Consider the following 22,171-nt stretch of genomic DNA (forward strand, 5'->3'; position numbering starts at 1 on the left):
TTTTGGTTTTTAATATTTTTATTTTAAATGAGGCAATAAAATTTATTTTAAAGTTCAAAAACAGCATAAAAATAACCGGCATAACCTTTTACAAAAAAAAAAAAAAAAAAAAAAAAAAAAAAAAGAAAAAAGCCTTTAAACCATAATTTATAATCATGGCTTAGAGGCTGAAAAATAAGTGTCCTAACTCCCTAGAATATGCATTTTGTAAAAAGTTATGCCATTTATTGAGAAGCTGCCTTTGAACTTTAAAATAAATTTTATTGCCTCAACATAAGTAACACATGTTCATTAGCAACCAGTAGGAAAAGGTAGATAAGAAAAACTGATGATAAAAGTTCCTTATTCAGTCCACCCAGAAATGACTGTTAACCACTTTAACGTTACTATACAGACTCCTTTTGTACCTTGCATTGTTTTGTTCAGGGAACAGTCTTTTTTTTTCTTTTAATTTTTTTTAACGTTTATTTATTTTTGAGACAGAGAGAGATAGAGCATGAATGGGGGAGGGTCAGAGAGAGAAAGGGAGACACAGAATCCCAAACAGGCTCCAGGTTCTGAGCTGTCAGCACAGAGCCCGACGTGGGGCTCGAACTCACAGACCGCGAGATCCTGACCTGAGCTGAAGTCAGACGCTTAACCGACTGAGCCACCGAGGTGCCCCTAGGGAACAGTCTTTCTGTGGACATCTTCTGTGTAAAGGAATGTTCTTCTATAACGTCACTTAATGGGATGCTTAGTTTTCCATCTTACGAAAAAATATATATAAGTGTATAAATGTAGATACATAAATATATCCATAGACCCACATTTCTTCATCTAGCTTGTTTCCAGATGTCCATCATAAATAATAATCCATGCTAAACATTCCTGCTAATTTTACATCCTTAGGATAAATTCTGACAGAATTGCTGGGTTAAAGGATAAGGCAGTTTAAAGCTTTTTGGTAAATGTTGGTAGATTTGCCCTTATTCCCATTCAGATTTGCATCAAGTTATCTTGAGTTTATTAGAAACCCTCCCTTTGTAAGAAAATCCTAGAGAACTATTACATAGGTATCTATTCTATAAAGACATTGTCCTTTTAGGGGTCATAGGTGCATATAAACAGTCCAAGAGTTAGTGCCGAATATTATGGTTTTTAGTTGTCAGACAGACTGGTACATTCCAGTCTATGCAATCCCTAATCTGGCCATTCAATACATTCCATTCCAGGTCTTATCTCTGCAAGTGGAATATAAAAGTACCCTACACCTTTAGAAAGTTTGTAGTAATTAGTCTTACCAGCATGTGAAGATGCATGTTATGAAACACCCTCACCAATACTATTTTTTGAATACTATTTTTCTTTTCTCTTTGCTAGTTTGACAGAGAAAAAGTGATATTTGCTGCTTTACTTTGCATTTAATTGCTTATTAGAAAATTTAACTCTTTCCCCTTTTTACCATTTTTACTTATTCTTTTGTGGATTATTCATGTTCTTGGTCTGTTTTCTTTTTTTTTTTTAATTTTTTTTTTTTTACATTTATTTATTTTTTGATAGAGACAGAGCACAGTGGGGGAGGGTCAGAGAGAGGGAGACACAGAATCCGAAGCAGGCTCCAGGCTCTGAGCTGTCAGCACAGAGCCCGATGCAGGGCTCGAACTCACAAACTGCGAGATCATGACCTGAGCCGAAGTCAGACGTTTAACTGACTGAGCCACCCAGGCGCCCCTCTTGGTCTGTTTTCAAATTTTAATATATCTCTTCATTATTGATTTAATAATGTAATTATTTGCTATATACCAAGCATTATGCTAAGTGTGTTACTTGTGTCATCTCATTTAATCAACACTAACCCTATTAAGTAGATGATGGTATCCCAAGATGAAGGCACTGAGGCACAGAGAAGGTCACACAGCGATTCCAATCTAGGTCTGATTGCAGAGTCCATATATGAAAACCTTATACCACTGTTATTTCCCTAATCTTTCATTTAAATGGACTTTGTAAAATTGCAACCGGGGAAGAAGCACAAACCACAGAAACGACCTGGATCTGACCTAGTCAGCCACCTGAGCAAAGTGGTGATTCTGATCTTGTTTTTATAAATCTGAGACAGTAGTTCTCAAAGTTGGCCATCAGAACACCCTGAAAGATTGTTAAAACACAGATTGCTTGGTCCATTCCCAGATTTTCTGATTCATTAAATCTGGGATGGGTCCTGGGAATTTGCATTTCTTATAAGTTCTCAGAGGTTACTGATGATGATGCTAGTCTGGGACCTCACTTTGAAGACCACTACCCTATAGCTCTCTTGTGTGGGCATTTCTCACACCTCCCCTGTATCCCTAAACCACACTTCCTCAAGTCACTCCCTAGTTTGTTAACCAGTGCCACAAGCATTACCATTTTTATTATGTATTATTTATGGATTTTCTACATTTAACTCTTTGTACCTTCCTAGGGAGGAAATGGCTGGAGAGGTTTTTGTTTTAGATTTTTTTTTCTAGTTTTATTGAGATATAATTGACATACAGCACTGTGTAAGTTTAAGGAGTATAGCATAATGACATATATGTTGTGAATTGTGATTCACAACAAATAAACAATAAATATAGTTAACATCCATCATCTCCTATAGATAGAAAAAAAAAAAAGAAAAATACATTTTTTCCCTTGTGATGAGAACTCTTAGGATCTACTCTCAACAACTTTCCTGGATGTCATACAGCAATGTTAACTACAGTCACCATGTTATTGTACGTTACATCTCCAGTATTCCTTACAACTAGAAGTTTGTGCCTTTTGACCACCTTCATCCATTTCCCCCACCCCCACCCCCACCTCTGGTAACCACAAATCCAATCTCTTTTTCTATGATTCTAAGATTTCACATACCAGTGAGATCATGCAGTGTTTCTCTTTCTGTATTTCACTTACTTCACTTCGCCTAATGCTCTCAAGGTCCATCTACATTGTTTTAGCTTAGACTTGTTTAAAGCATAGATGTGTGTGTGTGTTTTTGTTTATTTAGGAAAGTGTTACCCTTTTTTATATAGGAAATTTAGCATAAAGGTTAGCTTGAACACCTAGACCAGTGACTGCCACTGCAGTACTAATATAAGCATATAAACAATGTTAATGTTTAAAAACTGCATCATCTTTATTTTCAATCCGTGGATAGCCCTGTTCAGAACAATGTTATGTTAGGCCAGGCCATGTTTAATCTCTGTTTTCATACAGCAGTTTCACTTATAACTACTTATGTAGGCATAGCCATTATTTAGGTCATTAACACTTCTTTCCCAGGTAATTTTCACCAAATGTGAACACTGGTCATTTTCAGTGATGGGATATTCAATTTTTGTTCATTTCTTCTTTATACTTCTCTGTTTTAATTTTTTGTAGTGATTGTGTGTGTGTGTGTGTGTGTGTGTGTGTGTGTGTATATATATATATAATGTTTATTTTTGAGAGAGAGAGAGAGAGAGAGACAGAATGCAAGCAGGGGAGGGGAAGAGAGAAAGGGATACACAGAATGCCAAGTAGGCTCCAGGCTCTGAGCTGTCAGTGCAGAGTCCAACAGGGAGCTCGAACTTCCAGACTGCAAGATCATGACCTGAGCCTAAGTCTGACGCTTAACCAACTGAGCCACACAGGCACCTCTGTGATTGTTTATATTTTTTAAATAAACATTATTTTAGGGGCACCTGGGTGGCTCAGTTGGTTAAGCGTCCAACTCTTGGTTTCAGCTTGGGTCATGATCTCATGATCTCACACTTCGTGAGTTTCAGCCCCACATCGGGCTTTGCGCTGACCATGCAGAGCCTGCTTGGGATTCATTCTCTTTGCCCTTCCTTCACTCTCTCTCTCTGTCTCTCTCAGAAATAAGTAAATAAACTTTAAAAAATAATTTTTTTAAATAAACATTATTTTAGAAGTAAATCAACCAGCTTGGCCTCATCCTGAACAGTATTTCTGAAATCGCCTGTTTAATGTGGTTTTTGTACTTGATGCACTCTTTTATTTTTACAGTTTTTATAGTACACAATCAAATAGGTTATTAACATTATAATGTGATCTAAAAATCAGTTCAGGTACTTATCATCAATGATGTATATATCACACTTAGAAAATATTATACTGTAAATTATGTCCCTTTGTATTATGATAGTTTTACATATTAAAGATATTAGTCCTTCATCTGTTGGATATTTGCACATATTATTCTCAGCTTTTCATTTTCCTTTAACTTTATGATTTTTTTTGCATTTTTGTTTTTCTTCTGTTGTCCACCTGACATTTTTTCTACCTAACATAAACTGTTTTTATTTTTTTAGTGTTCTCTTTTTAGTATAGCTTTTTATTTTTTTAATATTCTTTTTTTTAGTATACCTGACACCAATGTTACATTAGTTTCAAGTGTACGACAGAGTGACATAGTGACTCAACATCTCTATACATTATGCTTATGTTCACCACAGCTATACATCTGTCACCATACAACACTATTACAATACCGTTGACTATATTCCCTTTGCTATACCTTTTATTCCCATGACTTTTTGTTTAGTATCATGGTTTAGGCACTCCTTAGCTATCTCAAAATTATATATTTACCCATGTTCTTCAAATTTTTTCGTTCATTACTAGTTTTAAATTTTGATATGAAATGGGAACAAAATTGTATTTATTTCCCCAAAATGTCCCAACTCACCCTTTACTCACTTATTTAAAATGACACTTTTATCATTTATTAGAATCTTGTATCTGCTTAGGTGTGTTTCTATACTTGTCTTCTCTCCCAGGGATCTGTTTCTCTGGTAGCACCAAACTCTTTTTAGTTAATGTAGCTTTAGAATATCTGTAATATCTATTTAGGCAACACCACTTTCACTCCTCTTTTCCAAACTATTGTTCACATTCTCAAGTGCTTATTCTTTTAGATGAATTTCAGTTATTGAGTTTTTCATATAGTTCTGTAAGGAAATTTGATTGGGATTACGTTAAATGTATATATTAAAAGGAGAAAGGTATCTTTAGATATTCTTTATGGTATATGTAGCATTCACTATGGTAGTCAAGGATAGTTATTTGATAGTCTCACTGACTAGCCTGGAAATTCATTCACTGCAGACCATCTTCATATTAATAGTCTTTATATTCTCAGTGCCTTGTATTCAAAATCTTGCATGAGTCAAATGACTGAATATGCATATGTTGGAAGGTTAGTGGATAAAGAATGGCTATTATAGAAAATTTGCTTGCATTTTGACTCAGACATTTTAGACAAATGGAAAATATTCCCAACTGTCAAAGAGTGAAAAACATGAGGATTAATGCAATAAGGACTTCTATCACCATAAAACTGGTATTAAAGTACACCAGTAAACTGGTTTTTGTTTTTGAAAATTTAATTCTCATAAGAGGTCTTACAAAATTTCTCGGAAGTGTTTATGCTGATAGACTTGTGAATGGGGTGGATTAGTTAAAAGTCTAAATGACTACCCAATTACCAGTTTCAGTTAACTTTAGTACATAAAATGACCAGCTTATTCAGAGTTTTTAACATAGCTACATAGTTTGGTAAGATTTCAAAATGAAGCTCCTAAAATACCATCTATTCTTTCAAAAACTGTGACCATTATTCTACCTTAACAATAAAAAATGAGTACTAAAGAACAGTGCAATTGTTGTGAGAAAGGTCCACATGGTCTACTTTTTATAAGTGTGACATATCTACCAGATACATCATTAACAAAAAACAATTGAACTTATTTGATAAAAATAAAATTCAGTTTATAAGGAATGGTGATTTAGCGGTTTTACTTTGGGGAATTATGGGGGAAAATGGGAATTATGCTTAATGATTTATGCAGTCTTTCAAAAGATAACAAGTTCATTTAAATTTCTCTATAAAGTAAAGTTTAAGCAGATTTGGAAGTAAATTAATGGAAATATCTGTTTAAATGAGCTAAGATTCATAAAGCACCAATATTTGTAAAACATTGCCTAACACATAGCATAAGGCAATTCAGTCAGTCAATCAGTCTGTCAGATGGGCTCTACTGATTTAAAAACTAGCTCCTGTTTTAAAGTTATACTGGATAATTAAGCCTTTATTTTGGCATTTGTGTACATGAATTACCAAATCTCCCTTCAATAATTTTTGTATTCACTGTGCTGGGAAGGCCCCCAAAGAAAAAGAAAACGTGACTCCTATACTTAGTACAGTTAAAAAACAGGGAAATATGATTTAAGTGTTATAACAATGTTTCGTTTATGTGTCTGGTGTACGATGATTGAGAGAATTAGGCAAATGATAAAATATTGACATTTCTAATATTATAGTATCTCAGTGTTCTGTATTATAGTCTCCTATTGTTTTTCTCAATGTGCATATCAAGGCAGAAATTAAGGAACTTCAGCATTATAGGTAATATTCTCTTTTTTTTAAGCTGTGTGAAGCGTGCATAAAAGTTTGTTATTTTGCTTTTATAACTTACATACATTATATATTGTGCACATATCAACTATCTTGTAATAAAACTTATGTAAGAAATTGGGGGGGAAGCTATTCCCCAAAATACCAAAAAGTAATTAATTTATGTATTCTTTATTATAAAATTGTTAAACTTGTCCACACAAATATTTTACATTATAACAAATAATTTACTACCAAAGAAACATTTTTGTCATGTAAAAATAAACATTAACCTTAGGGTTAAAAACTAGTTAGTACACTTAGAAAAATGAAAAATTAAAAAACAAGTATAACAAAGTACTCATTCGTTTGTATCCCCTTAGGATAGTGACCATTACTATACAAGTTGTTTCTAATAAATTTGAGTTATTGTTATCTTTTCTGAATACACATACTTAAATTTTGATACTTAACAAAACATATTTGAAAACATTAGTTGTAATTATACTCTTAAGTGTAATTTACATAGTATAAAGTATTAGTACTTTTTTCTTTTTGGAAGAATCAGAATGGATCATCAATACACCACTGTGGCCTTGTGATAGACTGGATGTACTCAATCGACATAATCTGCTCTGTACAATTGCACATGAAATCTTAGCCAAGAGCCTTTATAGACAGACATTTGAAGTTTTGCAAAATCTACCAGGTTTTCAAAATTCTCAAGGTATGTTTTTTAAAAGCCTCAATTCTAATGTCCATCTGGTGTTTAAATAAGAAACCATTCTCCACCTGTTTTGGTTGAGTTTTATATTCCAGCATATATTTTTAATGAAATTATTTTCTGTTAAATGTGTTCTCTGCAAATTCAATATGTTTTTCTTTTTTCTTCCTCTTTTTTGTTTTTTTTTTTCTGTTGTTTTGTTTTTGTTTTTGTTTTTGTTTTTCAAAAGCAGAGGTGCTTACCTTTGGGTTGTCAGCCATTCCCTCCCTCAACTGTTTTCGTCAGTCCCCTTTCCCTCTCTGTCAGGTCAGCAGCAAACAATAATGACCCAGCAAGTTTTGTGTCGTAAAAGAATTCATTGCATTAGAATAATGAAGAATACTTTTTCTTTTATTACTTAACATTAAATACAGAACTTAGTTTCCATTACCTTGGAACATAGGAAAATATGAAATAAATGGAAGAAATGACAAGTTCAAAGAAAGGGAATATTAATGTGGACAATAGTAGGTAGTGTTCTCGAATCCTGACACTCAAGTTTTATATAGACCAGAGGGGGTCCATGTTAAGGGAAACACGAGCAAAAGCTTTGGATCAAAATGAACTGAGTAATGGTTTCAGAGTGGCAAGTTGCCACTTCATGAGAATGTTAACCTGAGGGCCTCCCACAGTGCTTTATCAGAGTACGTGTTCTAGGAAAGTTCCATTGGTGGAGATGTTTAGGAAGAGACTAAAAGGTAAGGAGATTAACTTCTTGCTCAGGCCTGGATCACTAAAGGATGCTACAGATGAAGTGATAAAGACCAAAATCTAGGTCATAGATTGAACTGACAATACAGGGAATAAGAGATTTCACAGTCTCCAAGGTGACTTCACTTTCTTCTAAGTGAGGAATTGAAAGAACGATAAATACCTAATAAAGGATTTGTTTTTAATTTGAGAGAGAATATTAGAGGCGGTGGTTTATTTTTAGTCATGGGAAATTCAGTCTGAGGTCTGAACTGTAGACAGTGCAAACAGAACTGTGCAAGTCATTCATTTGGGAGAGCAGTCGCAGGTGGAATCACAGACAGCGGTGTTAATGTAGCCTCTGCAATAGTTGTCAAGCTTCCTTTTTTTTTTTTTAAAGCATAATTTATTGTCACCTTCGCTAACATACATGTATACAGTGTGCTCTCGGCATCAGGAGTGGATTCTCGTGATTCATCACTTACACACAACATCCAGTGCTCATCCCAACGAGTTACCTCCTCAGTGCCCATCGTCCATTGTCCCCTGCCCCCACCTCCCCATCCACCCTCAGTTTGTTCTCTGTATTTGAGAGTCTCTCACGGTTTGCTTCCCTCTCTGTTTGTAACTTTTTTTTTCTCTACTGTTCCCCCATGGTCTTAAGTGTCTCAAATTCCACATATGAGTGAAAACAGGTATCTGTCTCTGCCTGACTTACTTCACTTAGCATAATACCTTCTGGTTTCACCCACATTGTTACAAGGTTCCTTTCTTATTCTTTGTTCCAAAGTAAATGAAGGAGGTTTCTTTTGTTGAATGCTTGTTTCTTAGAGAATATATGATTGCATTTTAGCGACTGTGACTCCCATAGTGGGTAGGAAAATCCCAACAGGAGCAAAGGGAAAAGAAAAGTAGTGAGAGAGGGAAGATTGAGAGACTAAGATAGATTGATTTCATTATATCCTTTTTGTTTTCCAGAAACTGTGGAGGTCTCACAGTACAGCCTTCTTTTTAATAAACTTCTAGATGCCTGTATAGAAAGCAACAGTCTTGGTATGTCATCCTCCGTGGCAGACTTCATGATTTCAAAGAACATCCCTATTGAGCTCTCCTTTCTTAGAAGATTAATTACTTCTTTGGGAAGGAGTTGTTTATGGCTCAAAGCCAGAGCCTATTACAAAAGTAAGTTGCATTTTAAAAATTTATATTTGAAATTTGGTTTTGACTTCGATTTTCTAACCAAGAATCCTTGCATAATGTCTATGACTAGGCATTTAAATATGTAAAAGGAGCAGTTGATACACAAAGATAATGGTGGACACAGATTTGTTCTCTCTTTTGAAACGTGTTCTTTCTTGTTTCTAATTACTATATCTTTATTTCTTTGCACGTTAGTATGCCCACTTGAGGGTGCACAAAGGAAATAAATGAAAGAATTTCAACCAGTTGACATAGCTTATAAATATATAGGAGTAAAACAATAGGAATATTTATATATTTTATTCATCCCTGCTATATCCCTGATCTTTATAATTCATAAGTTCGAATATTTGATAGCAGGCCACATAAGAAGTACAGAGGCTGCCATTACAATGAACATGACACATAGGTTTTTCACGTGGTTCCTAGTAAAAGAACTTTATTAATCTATTTACAGTTGTTTCTCTCTAACCAATAAGCCTGGAAAACTAATGCTTTCTCTAGTCCCAGCCACCTCATAGGTATTTGCATTGGAAGTAATTTCATGTAGAGTCGAGACCCAGAAAACACTTCTGCCTTCCTGCACTAGTTTGTCCCAAATTTACGTTTCTATCACTGCCACGTACCTAACAAACATTCGAGTGCCTACTACATGTCCCCACTGTGCCAGATGTGCCAAACATGCCAGCCACCCCTGCCAGCCCAGAAACCTCTCTGAACTTGGGAGTGTTTTTCACACTATCAGCCGTTTAGCAGGTGGTAACTTTTCCCCAATGAAATAGGAAAGAAAACATTAGCTTACATTACAGGTGGTAAGATGAAGTATTATTTGATAAAATTTTCATTTCAGTTACATATATCCATGTATGTGTACCAGGTCAATATGTAAAATGTACCTCTTATTGTAGGTTACAATCAAAAGAAGTTTTAAAAGCAGAATTTTTTTAGGGGCACCTGGGTGGCTCAGTGAGTTAAGCGCCTGACTCTTGATTCAGCTTGGGTCATGATCTTACGTTTTGACGGACCAAGCCCCACATTGGTCTCTGTGCTGACAGCATGGAGCCTGCTTGGGATTCTCTCTGTCTCTCTCTCTCTGTCTCTCTCTCTCTCTCTCTGCCTCCCCCCTCTCAAAATAGATAAATAAAATTAAAAACAATTTTTTAAAATGATCAGAAATTCAGAGGAAACGTAGATTTGTTTATTCATAAACACCTCATTTCAACTTATGTTTCAACTCCTTATACTATTTCCCTGCAGATTACTACAAATCATACACACAAAGTATATATATATACTACTTTTTGCTGTAACTTCTTTATTTTAGTTTTTAGTATCAGTGGGGTTATTTATTTTCAAAATAATTGTGCGATTTGGGGACCATGCCATAGAAGGTGTTTCTCTGCCATAGGAACAAAACATAAACTTGGAAACAGTTAGATGAGATTTCTATGAATCTCTGTTTCTTAGTTGGAAATAAAATTCTGTTTTAAAGCAGCTAAACTTAATCATTTGTAAAAATTTTTATTAACAATTTTATTGAGATATAATTCAAATTCAGTTCACCCATTTACAGTGGTCTTAAGGTATTCATAGTTCGTGCAATCACACTGAGTGTGAAGCCTGCTTGGGATTCTCTCCCCCCCCCCTCTCTCTCTCTCTCTCTCTCTCTCTCTCTCCCTCCCTCCCTCCCTCCCTCCCTCCCTCCTTCCCTCCCTCCTCCCTCCCTCCCTACCCCCTCTCTCCCTCCCTCCTTCCCTGTGTCTGTCTCCCCAACTCACGCTCTCTCTCTCTGTCTCAAATTAAAAATGATAATAATAATTTAAATACATCTATGCCTAATTTCATATGCAGTGAACTACTGGGACTTATGCAGGTTAGGTATAGGGCTAAGAGTATTTTTGGTATTTTTAATATGCCTGAGTTATAAAACGAAAAGAGTGATGTATACTCACCAATCAGTCTTCAAAAACATCTTATTACCTGACAATGCTGACATTTCAGATATCATTGGAACTCTCTAGGTTTATCTTCACACATAGTTCACACTCTAGAAAAGCGTTATAATTGGTCCAGTAGTACTGGATTTTAGGCTGATGGCTTTTTCATCAAGGCACTTGTTAAGACTGTGCTGCCAATGCCTTTGTTTTGCTTTTTTAAAAAATATTTTGTATAGCTTTACTGAAATAATTTCACATACCATAAATTTCAGCCATTTAGGCAATGCATTAGTGTTTATTATATTCACAGAATTGTGTAGCCAACACCACAATCTAATTTTAGAACATCTTCAGCACCTCCAAAAAGGAAACATATTAGCATTCCCTGGATGCCTCCTGCTGACCAGACAACAACTAATTGACTCTATTTCTGTAGATTTGCATATTTGGGGCATTTCACATAAATGAAATCCTTCAATGTGTAGTTTTTTATGACTAGCTTCGTGTAATTAGTGTAATATTTTCAAGGCTCATCCTGTTATAGCGTGTATCAATACTTCATTCCTTTTTATTGCTGAATAATATTCCATTGTATGGGATTATCCATCCATCCTTTGATGGACATTTGAGTTGTTTCTAGTTTTTAGTTATTATGAATAACACTGCTGTATTCACATACAAGTTTTTGTGTGGACATATATTTTTATTTCTCTTGGGATCAAAGTGGCTGGCTCATATAAATCTGTTTTTAGCATTTTAGGAAACTGCCAAATCTGCTTTTCCAAAGATGCAGTATCATTTTGTATTTATATACCCACTCCCCAAATTTGAGATTTCCAGTTTCCTCACATCCTCACCAACACTTGTTACACTGTGTTTTTTATTTTAGACTTCCTGTGGATATAAAGTGGTATCTCATTGTGGTTTTGGTTTGCATGATCCTAGTGACTTTTTCAAGTACTTATTAGCCATTTGTGTATTTTCTCTGGATAAATTTCTGTTAAATCCTTTACCCATTTTTTTCTTTGCACATTTTTTGTTTTTTTTTATTATTGAGTTGTAAGAATACATGCACATAATATACATATATATATACATATATGTACATATACACACACACAACACACAACACACACACACACACACACACACACACACTCTGGATGCAAGTCCCATGTCAGATACATGAATTTCAAATATATTTTTTTTCCAGTCTGTCAGTTGTCTTTCACTTTCTTAATGGCTTGGCTCTGCTTTTATTTTAGAACTAATCATAAAGAAACTGTCCAGGGACAGTAAAGTTGCCTTCCTGATGCTCCTGATTTGTTCTCCCTAGTCCTAAAAATACTGATTTTCTCTCAGCCAAAAAGTCAGGAAGGGGAGATGTTAGTGTGTCTTTCCAGTATGTTTCCCTCCCCTAAAACTGAATAGGAATATTTTTCTTTTCATATTTGCTTTTAGAGGAAAAATAATGTTGGTAAATTTCTACTCAGTTTGTTATTTTTTGTTTTCCTCTTCCGGTCAGCAAAGTAAAACAAGAATGTATGTAAATTATACCTATCAATAGTCAGAAAGTTAATGAGTCAATAGTATGTTAATCCTGCAAGCGACCTAGGGAGTGGAACTACCTAGTAGTTAGGAATCCGAGATCTGGAGTCAGAGGCTGGGGTGATTGCCAGAGCCCTTCACCTAATGTAGGAGTCAGTATACCTGATTTCAAAGGTAGTACTGTCAGTTAAAATGAGGGAAAACTTATGTGTTTATGTTTAACACAGGTACCTGGCACATAGTAGGCCCCCAAAGATTAGCAGTCATCATCCACATTAGATTTCTTGAAGAAACTTACTTTTTTTTTTTTAATATTTACTCATTTTTGAGACAGAGAGAGAGAGAGTGAGAGAGAGAGAGAGAGAGACCGAGACCTCCAGTGTGACTGGGGAAGGGGCACAGAGAGAGGGAGACCCAGAATCCGAAGCAGGATCCAGGCCCTGAGCTGTCAGCACAGAGCCTGGTGCGGGCTCAAAAGCCCAAACCTTGAGATCATGACCTGAGCCAAAGTTGGATGCTTAATCAACTGAGCCACCCAGGTGCCCCTAAAGAAACTTATCTTAACACAACATTTTAAACAAATTTTACATACAGATTTAAATTGGTTTCAGTGAAATATGACAGTATAATATTGTTTATATACAGTTTGGATACCCCAAGACTTCAGGGGTTTTCCGTATAGATCATTTGTAATAAGCACCTAAACAGTTTAAAAGTTAAATCTCTTTTCTTGAAAAGTAAAATTTTTAGAACATTACTTGGTGAGTATAGCTACAACACATTGACCATCTACAGGAAAGATACATATTTTAAGATATGTATTTTATTTTCATATCTAAATAGTGCTTAGCTCAATGCCAGATATAGAGTAGGAACAGTACATGTGTTTTTTCCATTTTTATTTTATTAATTTTATTTATTTTAATTTAAATTTTAGTTAACATACAATGCAGTATTGGCTTCAGGAGTAGAATTTAGTGATTCGTCACTTACATACAATACCCAGTGCTCATCCCAACAAGTGCTCTCCTTAATGCCCATCACCCACTCACCTCCCTCCATTATCCCTCAGTTTGTTCTCTTATTGTTAAGAGTCTCTTGTGGTTAGAACAGTAAATGTTTATTATACAAACTATAACAGCAGTATAAATAAGTGCTAAAAAATAGTATAATATATGTGACAAAATCTTCAAATTATAATTTCTTTTTTTCTACATTTTGGATTCATAATTCAAGATAGGCAATAATTACAAATCTGTGTAGCTGCTATTAGACCAGATCCCATTAAAATAAAACCCAAGTCGCTATTCTGGTTTTTTAGTTATTCTAAAATTATGTTGTATTGATTGACTGTGGCTTGAAATAAATGGTCACTTGCCACGATGAGGCTCAAAAGTCATTTTTAGGAGAGTTTTTTAAATATATATTTTTACTTCATACTTAATGTTTCAAAAGTATTTTACAAAGAATAATTTCCCATGTATTAGGATAAGCTCACCACCATATAATTTGTATAATAAACCTACTAATGTGAAGAATCATTCTATGATGTAAGTAGTTATCACCTGTGGATATTTTGGAAATCTAGTTTTTCACTTGTTGGGGTTTAATAAAGTTTGATCTGTTATTTGATTTCCAGGTGCTCTTTCATTAGGTTGCTATCCACCATTGGAGGGAAATTTATACCGAAAACTTCTACTGATTCCTTCTTATTTATCTGAGATTGAAATGCTTTTAGCTATTGAAATCTTCCTGGTATCTAATGCTAGTAGTATTCAGAGTCCTGGAACTTCTACACAGATGCTGCAGATAGTTTTGAAAAGGTTGGTTGATATAACTTCTAACTGCATGCTAAAAGCAGATCATTACACCTGCCCTAGGATGTAAATGTTTATCTCTACTTTATATTTTGTAATACATATTTTATATATTTTTATGCATAAATATTTTCATATATACACAAACACATTTCTACACACGTGTGTGTGTATATATACACATACATATTCATATATATGTATATACTTGTGTTTGTATGCATTTACAAATTTTGGTAACATTTAAATTGAGAAAGGATTTGACCTGAGACTTAAAACGAACAAGCTGATAGCATTTAATAAACACGTTAACAACTCCAAAGATGCTGTTCAAAGAGATGGGCCTTCTTTAGGTATGTATCTTTCTTGTGCACTGATGGTTTTGAGATAGGTATCTAAGTTATTTACCTTTTTGGTCAACACAGAAGATCTAAGAACCAGGTCTAAAAGGAAAATATGTGATAGTTTTTTGGTTCAGTCAAGAATTTGGTTCAGTCAAGAATTCTGTTGAGGGGCGCTTGGGTGGCTCAGTCAGTTAAGCATCCGACTTTGGCTCAGGTCATGATCTCACAGTCCGTGAGTTCGAGCCCTGCATCAGGTTCTACACTGACAGCTCGGAGCCTGAAGTCTGCTTCAGATTCTGTGTCTCCCTCTCTCTCTCTGCCCCTCCCCAACTCACACTCTGTCTCTCTCTCTCTCTCTGTCTCTCAAATATAAAATTAAAAAAAAATTTTTTTTAAGAATTCTGTTGAAAATAAAGCCATCAGCCTAGTGCCTACATTTAAAGTGTTACTAATGCATACAATTTAGCGGTTGGACCAGACTGGTATCTCTTTAAATAATTTTTTCAAAGTCCCAGAATTTAGACTTACACCACTCCCAATTTCTTGTTAGCCTATCCAGGAAACTAATAAAGATCTCATGGAACTCCTGTTTTGAGGGTTTCTTGACAAGAATTTTGCTTCAGTTTAATGGTATCATAAACCACATCATCAGATTGGATATTCTATCTATCTGTCTATCTATCTATCACTGTGTATAAATTATCCCAAAATGTAGTGGCTTAAAACAGCAAACATTATGTTAGTTTTTGTGGGTCAGGAATTTTGGAGTAGCTTAGCAGTATGGTTATGGTTCAGAGTCTCTGAGGTAGTGGGTCAGGAGGTAAAGTCACCTACCTGATGGCTTGACTGGGACTGGAGGATCTGTTTCCTAGATGGCTCACTCACGTGCCTGTTGCCAGGAATCCTCAGTTGCTTGCCGCATGGGTCCTTCCATACATTCCTTGAGTGTCTTTATGACACTCTGAGTGAGTGATCCAAGAGAAAAAAGACAAGGAGGAAGCTGCAGTGCCTTTCATGAGCTATATCAAGAACTGGGAAGGCTCTGAATTTTACCCTAATTGCAGGCTGACAGTGTCCTGGATCCTAGCATAAGACGTAAGACTCTTGCTTGCACTGGAGACAGAGCATGTTATTACTTACGTACAGCAAGCAGTATGATTATATGCATATCTGTGTCTCTGGTTTTGCTCCCAAGTCCCACAGAGGGGCCCTGGTGGATACCTGCACAGGTACCGGGCCCTCTTACAGAAGAGGAATCTTGAACTTTGGGGAACCTAAGTCTCTTACTATAAATGATAAGCATGCGTGCCCTGTTGCTCTGCAGGGAAACACCATCACTATCTTGTAAGGCTGTAAGCAAACCTATCGTTTGCTCCAGAGGGAGGGCCTATCTTTGTCTTTCAAGGTTGTTCACTATATAAACATCCTTGAAATTCAGAACAAGAGGTAGTTACTGTCTCAGTCCTCAAAACTTCCAGAAATTTAGGGACCCAGGAAGAATTGTCATTTGATAACCTAGTGTCCAGAGTTACACACTGTCATTTCTGCTTTGTTCCATATGTGATAAGCAAGTCATTTGTTTAAGGTTTTATTTTTTAAATAATCGCTACACCCGGTGTGGGGCTTCAACTCACAACCCCAACTGAGCCAGGCAGGCACCCTTATCCTATATGTGATAAACGAGTCATTTAATCTAGCCCATACTTAAAGGGAGGAGAATTATGAAATAATTTATTTTAGGTCGACAATTTTTTAAAAACTCACTAAATTAGCTTTATTGATACAGGTCTTTTCTGAGGGCCTCCTTGTTTACTACTATGCACTATACGTGGCATGAGGCATCTTGGCTCCCCATCTTCCTAATGAGGGTTTGGTTTTCTCAGGACTCCCCACACATATGCAGCCTTTTTATTCATTGTTGAACTTGGTTGCTATTTGTGACCTCAGTGCAAATTAGTGACATGCCTAGATCTTTAATTTTGTCCTAACCAATACTATTTTCTCTTATTGTCATCAGCATACTGAGCCTTGCCTTACTATACTAACCTCTCTCTGAGAGAACCTATGCATCTTTAGACTTTCAGAAAGTGCACATAGTTGGCATATGCCCGGTCTACCAGATCCCAGGCACCAGTTTCTAAGCCAGAATGTAGCAGAAGGTGCCTGACCAGTCTTTCCTCTCTGTGACAAGTTTCTGTTCTAAGTTGAAGTCCTCACTCCCACCACTCTGTACCATACTAAGGTATTGATGTGGGTAGGCTCACTCTTGGACCTTGCTGTTGGGTCCTACAGGTGCCAAGAGCAGGATACAGTGAACATAAAGAACAACTGATGCCTAATGTAACAGCCACATCTCTATTTTAAATACTTCCCACTTCAGGGACGCTTGGGTGGTTCAGTTGCTTAAGCTTCTGACTTCAGCTCAGGTCATGATCTCTCAGTTCATGAGTTCAAGCCCAGCATAGGGCTCTGTGCTGACAGCTCAGAGCCTAAAGCCTGCTTTGGATTCTGTGACTTCCTCTGTCTCTGCTCTCCCCACCCTCAAAAATAAGTAAACATTAAAAAATGTATGTACTTCCCATTCCCTATCCCTTATGATAAACAGCCATAAGGTATGAATTTTATGAAAGTTGGAGACTGGTAAAAGAGTTATTAGAAAAGTAAGTCTGAGCACTTAGTGAAGAATTTTAAATCAAGACTAAATAAAATAACTGGAAATTTAGTAAAGGTACATAGCGACAGTTCCAAATGTTAGCTACCTATTACGTATATGCTTATAACTAAAAATAGCTAATATCAAGGTAAAACATATGACCATTAGTAACTCCAAACTTGATTAAACTCAATGTTTTTGTACATATTACAATAAATAGTTACGCAGTTATCAATTTTCAAAATACAAAGAGGTTATTATCTGTGTTCTAGATTAGTGTTTTTCAAACTGTGGGTTGTAGCCTATTTGGTTGGTGAAATCAGTTCAGGGGATTGCAACGTTATTACAAAACTAAGAGTAGAAAATAGAGTACATTGTCATAAGGGTAAGTCTTGTTTTGTGAAACTCTTATTTCCATTTTGATGTGGAGGGTATACACCGGGTCACAATATAAAGTGTGTTTCTTGCTGTGTGTTATGTTCAAACAAGTTTGAAAGGCACTGTTAGAAGAAAATAGTAAAAAGATTCTTATAGCTTAGTACCAGGAAGGGCAAAGTACTGTCTTTTGGAGAAACGATAGAACTCCTTTTTAACAGTTTCTGACTTCGGGAAGTGTTCACTTTGTAGATGTGAAGAAGACAAATCTCGGAGTAAGGATGATTATCAAGCTGCAGTGGAAAGACTAATTATGGCTGCTCGTATATCGGACCCAAAGCTCTTCATTAAGCACATGACCGTCAATGTTAATAAGGAACAGGTTTATAGTTTGGAACATTGTTCTGCCCTGAAATGGTTGAAAGAGAATATGAAGTGGGCTGGAAAGGTTTGGCTTTTCAATAACCATTAGTTAATAAAGGCTTTTTTTTTTTTTAAGTTCAAGTAATCATTGTTGAAAATAAAAGGCAATAAAAGTAAAGACAATTTTCACTATATTCAGCTTTTGCCCTTTATTGGTTTATAGTAAGTTAATAGTTTCCAAACACTGCCAGAGACCAGCTCCAGCAACCAGGGGTTCCCGAAGGAAGAACAGCGTCGGTGAAAATAAAACTAAAATAAAAAACTGGAAAATAAAAAACTAAAACTAAAATAAAAATGGACACAGACAACAGCGGTGTGTTGAACTGGCCAATTTATTGTACCAAACGTGGCATTATATATGCTAGTGATTTCCTTGTAGCATACGTCACTATGTTTTTCTAACATTACCTAATTTTGAAAATGTTTCTATGTATCATCACCCAATAAGGAATAACATGATTGTTTTCTCATAACGTTCCCTCCTGCCCTTTGCTTATTAATTTCTTTCATTGTTTTTATTATGTATCTACGTTTATCTATAATCTATAAAGTATTTGCTTTGCGGTTTTCATGAAAGGTCACTTATCTCTCAACACCTCAAGTGGAACAGTTAGAGGGACACAACCTGTTAGTTGTTTCCCTGAAGCATTCGTGGTTTTGAAGAACAAAAGTGTTCGCCTGGGTCCGAGGTGCCAGGAAGAGGGCCAAGAGGGCCTTAGAAACCCACGCCTTATACATTCTCAGAGAGACAATGCACCTAGGAACCAATGAACCATTCTGTACTTTAACCGACTAGGTTCAGTCATCATCTGGAATGCCTCCTGGGCGCCAAGTGGGCCTAGGGATTAGAGTGACCTGTGTCTATAGATACACTCCTTAGTTGCCAGAGTGGGGCTTTCAAATCCATGTCTCTCCTATACAGGCCCTCTTTGCTGGCAAAGGTACGAGGCTATCCTTCCTATAAGTAGAAGAGTCTCCATGGGGAATGGCAAGGGCTAAACGTAAGGCCGCACATTTCTTGCGGAACCTTATTTTCTTTCCTACTGGTTCTTTTCCCAGAGGGCCTGCCGAGGGCAATTCCCCAACAGACAATACCCCAGGTAGTTTTAAGGCCAAATTACCTAAAAGCGGGAGGACAAGAAGCTTCCCTGTCGGCGGGTGCCTTGCAGTCACCAATCCGTCCACAGCCCGGGCCCTGCCACTCAGGCTGGGATAGCTCGGCTTCCAGCAAAACACAAAAAAATTTGAAGTATGCAGATGGTTTACCCACACAGAAAAATGACTTTTCAAATTACTTTACTTCTCTTTAACTTAGGTAAACCTAAATGTAGTAAATCCCTATTTATTCTGAAATCCAAACAATGATAAATCACAAACTGAATATAGTGCAGCATTTAATGAGAGGGGGATATAAAAGGGAAGTACATGAGGAAGTCACTGGAGTTTAAAGATAAAGCTTTTGGGTATGAAATAATGTATACACAGTCCAGTCTCTAAATCCTATTCTACATCTGTAATCTAGAATCATAAATACTATTGAAAGATGATTCAAACACTAAAATTCCAGAGCACCTTCTAAGTTATACCAAAAATTTTTAAATTACCCTCTGAGTAACTTTCCTTTATTGTATCTTCGAATACTACATGTATTTTGAAAATCTGTAATTTGTTACATTAGGTATGGCTAAAGAAAATAGTATTTTAAACAAGTATACCACAATCTAGATACCCTAACAAGTACTATTCCTAACCACCTTAAGAAGTTAAAACTCCTTTTCTGAAGTCCTCCTCAAGATCTGTAGTACAGTCATTGTCCAAGGTGATCATTCTCAATCCTTGATTTGATACTTTAAACCATAATTTAAAATCATTTAGAGAAAAAGTCTGAATAAGGTGAATAATAAACTGTGACTAGGAGAACTGAAAGTATTTCTTAAAGTTCTCAAAATATGATAATAGCATCACTGGAATAAGTGCACCCTCCCAAGACTAAAAAAAGTTAAATCCTAGCACTTAGCAAAATGCCTATTAATGTGGAGAACAAAGGGGGAAAAAATTAAACTTCCTAATCACTTACAGCGTATTGACAAGTACTTGAGGAAGACAGCAACCTTCCTCCAGGATCTTAGCTGTCTCAGTGTTAATACTTTGCTAAAGGCAAAAGGCAACCTTAGCTTGACAGTAACCTGACCCTTTAGATCAAAGATCCTTTGGAAAATCCCTTTGGAAACTCTCTACCCATCCCCACCCCCACCTCCCAAGATACATGTTAGCAATTATCCTCCAAGCACAGGGCGCACTGGTACACATCTGAAGGGTCTCATGACTAAGGTTTTATAGACCATTGTAAATGACCTTTTCCTAACAACAGCTTGCCTCTCAAGGTGCTGGAAAACCTGCTTCCAAATTCCTTAGAGAGTTACACTATACCTGACCCCCTCCCAACCTGAAAGTCTATTATCAGCCATTCCTCACAACTGCAAGTGCAGCTCTTTCTGCCCAGGGTCCTGTGCTTCAATACACTCACTTTTTTGCACTGGAGATGTCTCAGTTCTTTCTTGACCATTTGCTCCTGGACCCCAACATTTCACATCACCTTTTACCATATGATAGGATATGAAATGAACACTATCATGAACAGGGTAGTGGAAATGAGGCAGGAGATGTCAAGAAAAATGCCCACTTGTCTAGTATGAAAAAACCAGGTGACTATAACTACCATTACTTAATTGCGGCACCTAGGAAATAGATTAGGTTTGGAGATTACTACCGTTAAGTTTAAGGTGCCTTTGGGGACAAGTGGAGAATGCTAAGTGGCCGCTTATAAATTAGTCTTTCCTATAAATGGAAACTGAAATGCAAAGAGCAACACTGTTTAGATGCTTGTGGCTAGGATGCATTTGAAAGGATTAAAATGGCAAAGAGCATAAATTAAACTTTAAAAAATTTTTTTATTTTAATAAAAAAAATGTTTTTTTTTTTATTTTGAGAGAGACAGAGACAGCGTGAGTGGGGAAAGGGCAGAGGGAGAGGGAGAGAGAATCCCAAGCAGGCTCTGGGCTGCCTGCACAGAGTCCGATTCGGGGCTTTAACTCAGAAAACCACCGATCATGACCTGAGCCAAAATCAAGAGTGGGAGGCTTAACTGAGCCAAGCAGGCACCCTGTAAATTAAGCTTTTAAGAAAAAATGGGATTGGGGCGCCTGGGTGGCTCAGTCAAGCAACCGACTTCAGCTCAGGTCATGATCTCACTCACGGTTTGTGGGTTGGAGCCCCATGTTGGGCTCTGCGCTGACAGCTCGGAGCCCGGAGTCTGCTTCGGATTCTGGGCCTCCGTCTCTCTTTGCTCCTCCCCCATTAATGCTCTGTCTCTCTCCAAAACAAATAAAAAACATTTAAAATAATTTTTAAAAAAAATGGGATTGAACGGAATAGATTACAAGTGGCCAGGCCCTTTCTAAGGACAAATCAAGAGCCCTTATGGTCCTAGGGTTGGAAAAAATGGAGGAGCTCCTTTTTGCTTCTGTCAACAGTGCCAAAGAAAGGGAAAAGAGCGTTTGTTGCATTTGCCTAATTTCAGTTGTTGCTGTTTCTAGGAATAATCGAAGCCAAAAGAGCAAAATAAAGCTAAAATCCTAGATGAATAGTTTAAAGAGGCGACGGTGACGGGAGGGCAAGGGGGCGCTTCAAGTTTGAAAAAGGTCAGATATCGAAGGGACCAAAGTCAGAAAATGCAAGCTGGAGAAAAGAAATGTTTAAAAATTAGCTATGTTTCTATATGGAATGCCAAAGGGCACACGTTAATACCTTTAAAACCTGGTACTCCCCACTGAGAGCCGACCTAAGGCATCAGCTCCGAAAGCGCCAAGCGCGTTTCACAGGGCCAGCCTCCCCCCGCCCCCCACGCTCCCAGGCCGCCCCGGTGGGGGACGCGGGGCGGGAGGGCGGCCCGGCGCATGCGCGCCCCCCCCCCCCCCCCCGCCAGTCCCCGCTCCGGGTTCCAGCGCGTGCTCGG

At 36.9% G+C, this 22,171-nt stretch overlaps 1 protein-coding gene across 4 annotated transcripts in view; it reads left to right on the forward strand.

Moving 5' to 3' along the window:
• TOPAZ1 (testis and ovary specific TOPAZ 1) overlaps nucleotides 1-18,231 on the forward strand; it is a 101,411-nt gene extending 83,180 nt beyond the window's left edge. For all 4 annotated transcript variants that reach the window (XM_049629109.1, XM_049629111.1, XM_049629110.1 and 1 more), the window contains 4 exons: nucleotides 6,969-7,133; nucleotides 8,838-9,041; nucleotides 14,184-14,367; nucleotides 17,986-18,231. In XM_049629109.1, the coding sequence (XP_049485066.1) occupies nucleotides 6,969-7,133; nucleotides 8,838-9,041; nucleotides 14,184-14,367; nucleotides 17,986-18,205 (773 nt within the window). In that variant the 3' untranslated portion in view covers nucleotides 18,206-18,231. The remainder of the gene's footprint in view (nucleotides 1-6,968; nucleotides 7,134-8,837; nucleotides 9,042-14,183; nucleotides 14,368-17,985) is intronic.
• Nucleotides 18,232-22,171: the final 3,940 nt, after the last annotated feature.

Source organism: Panthera uncia, chromosome C2, assembly GCF_023721935.1.
Source record: "Panthera uncia isolate 11264 chromosome C2, Puncia_PCG_1.0, whole genome shotgun sequence".
Taxonomy (NCBI): domain Eukaryota; kingdom Metazoa; phylum Chordata; class Mammalia; order Carnivora; family Felidae; genus Panthera; species Panthera uncia.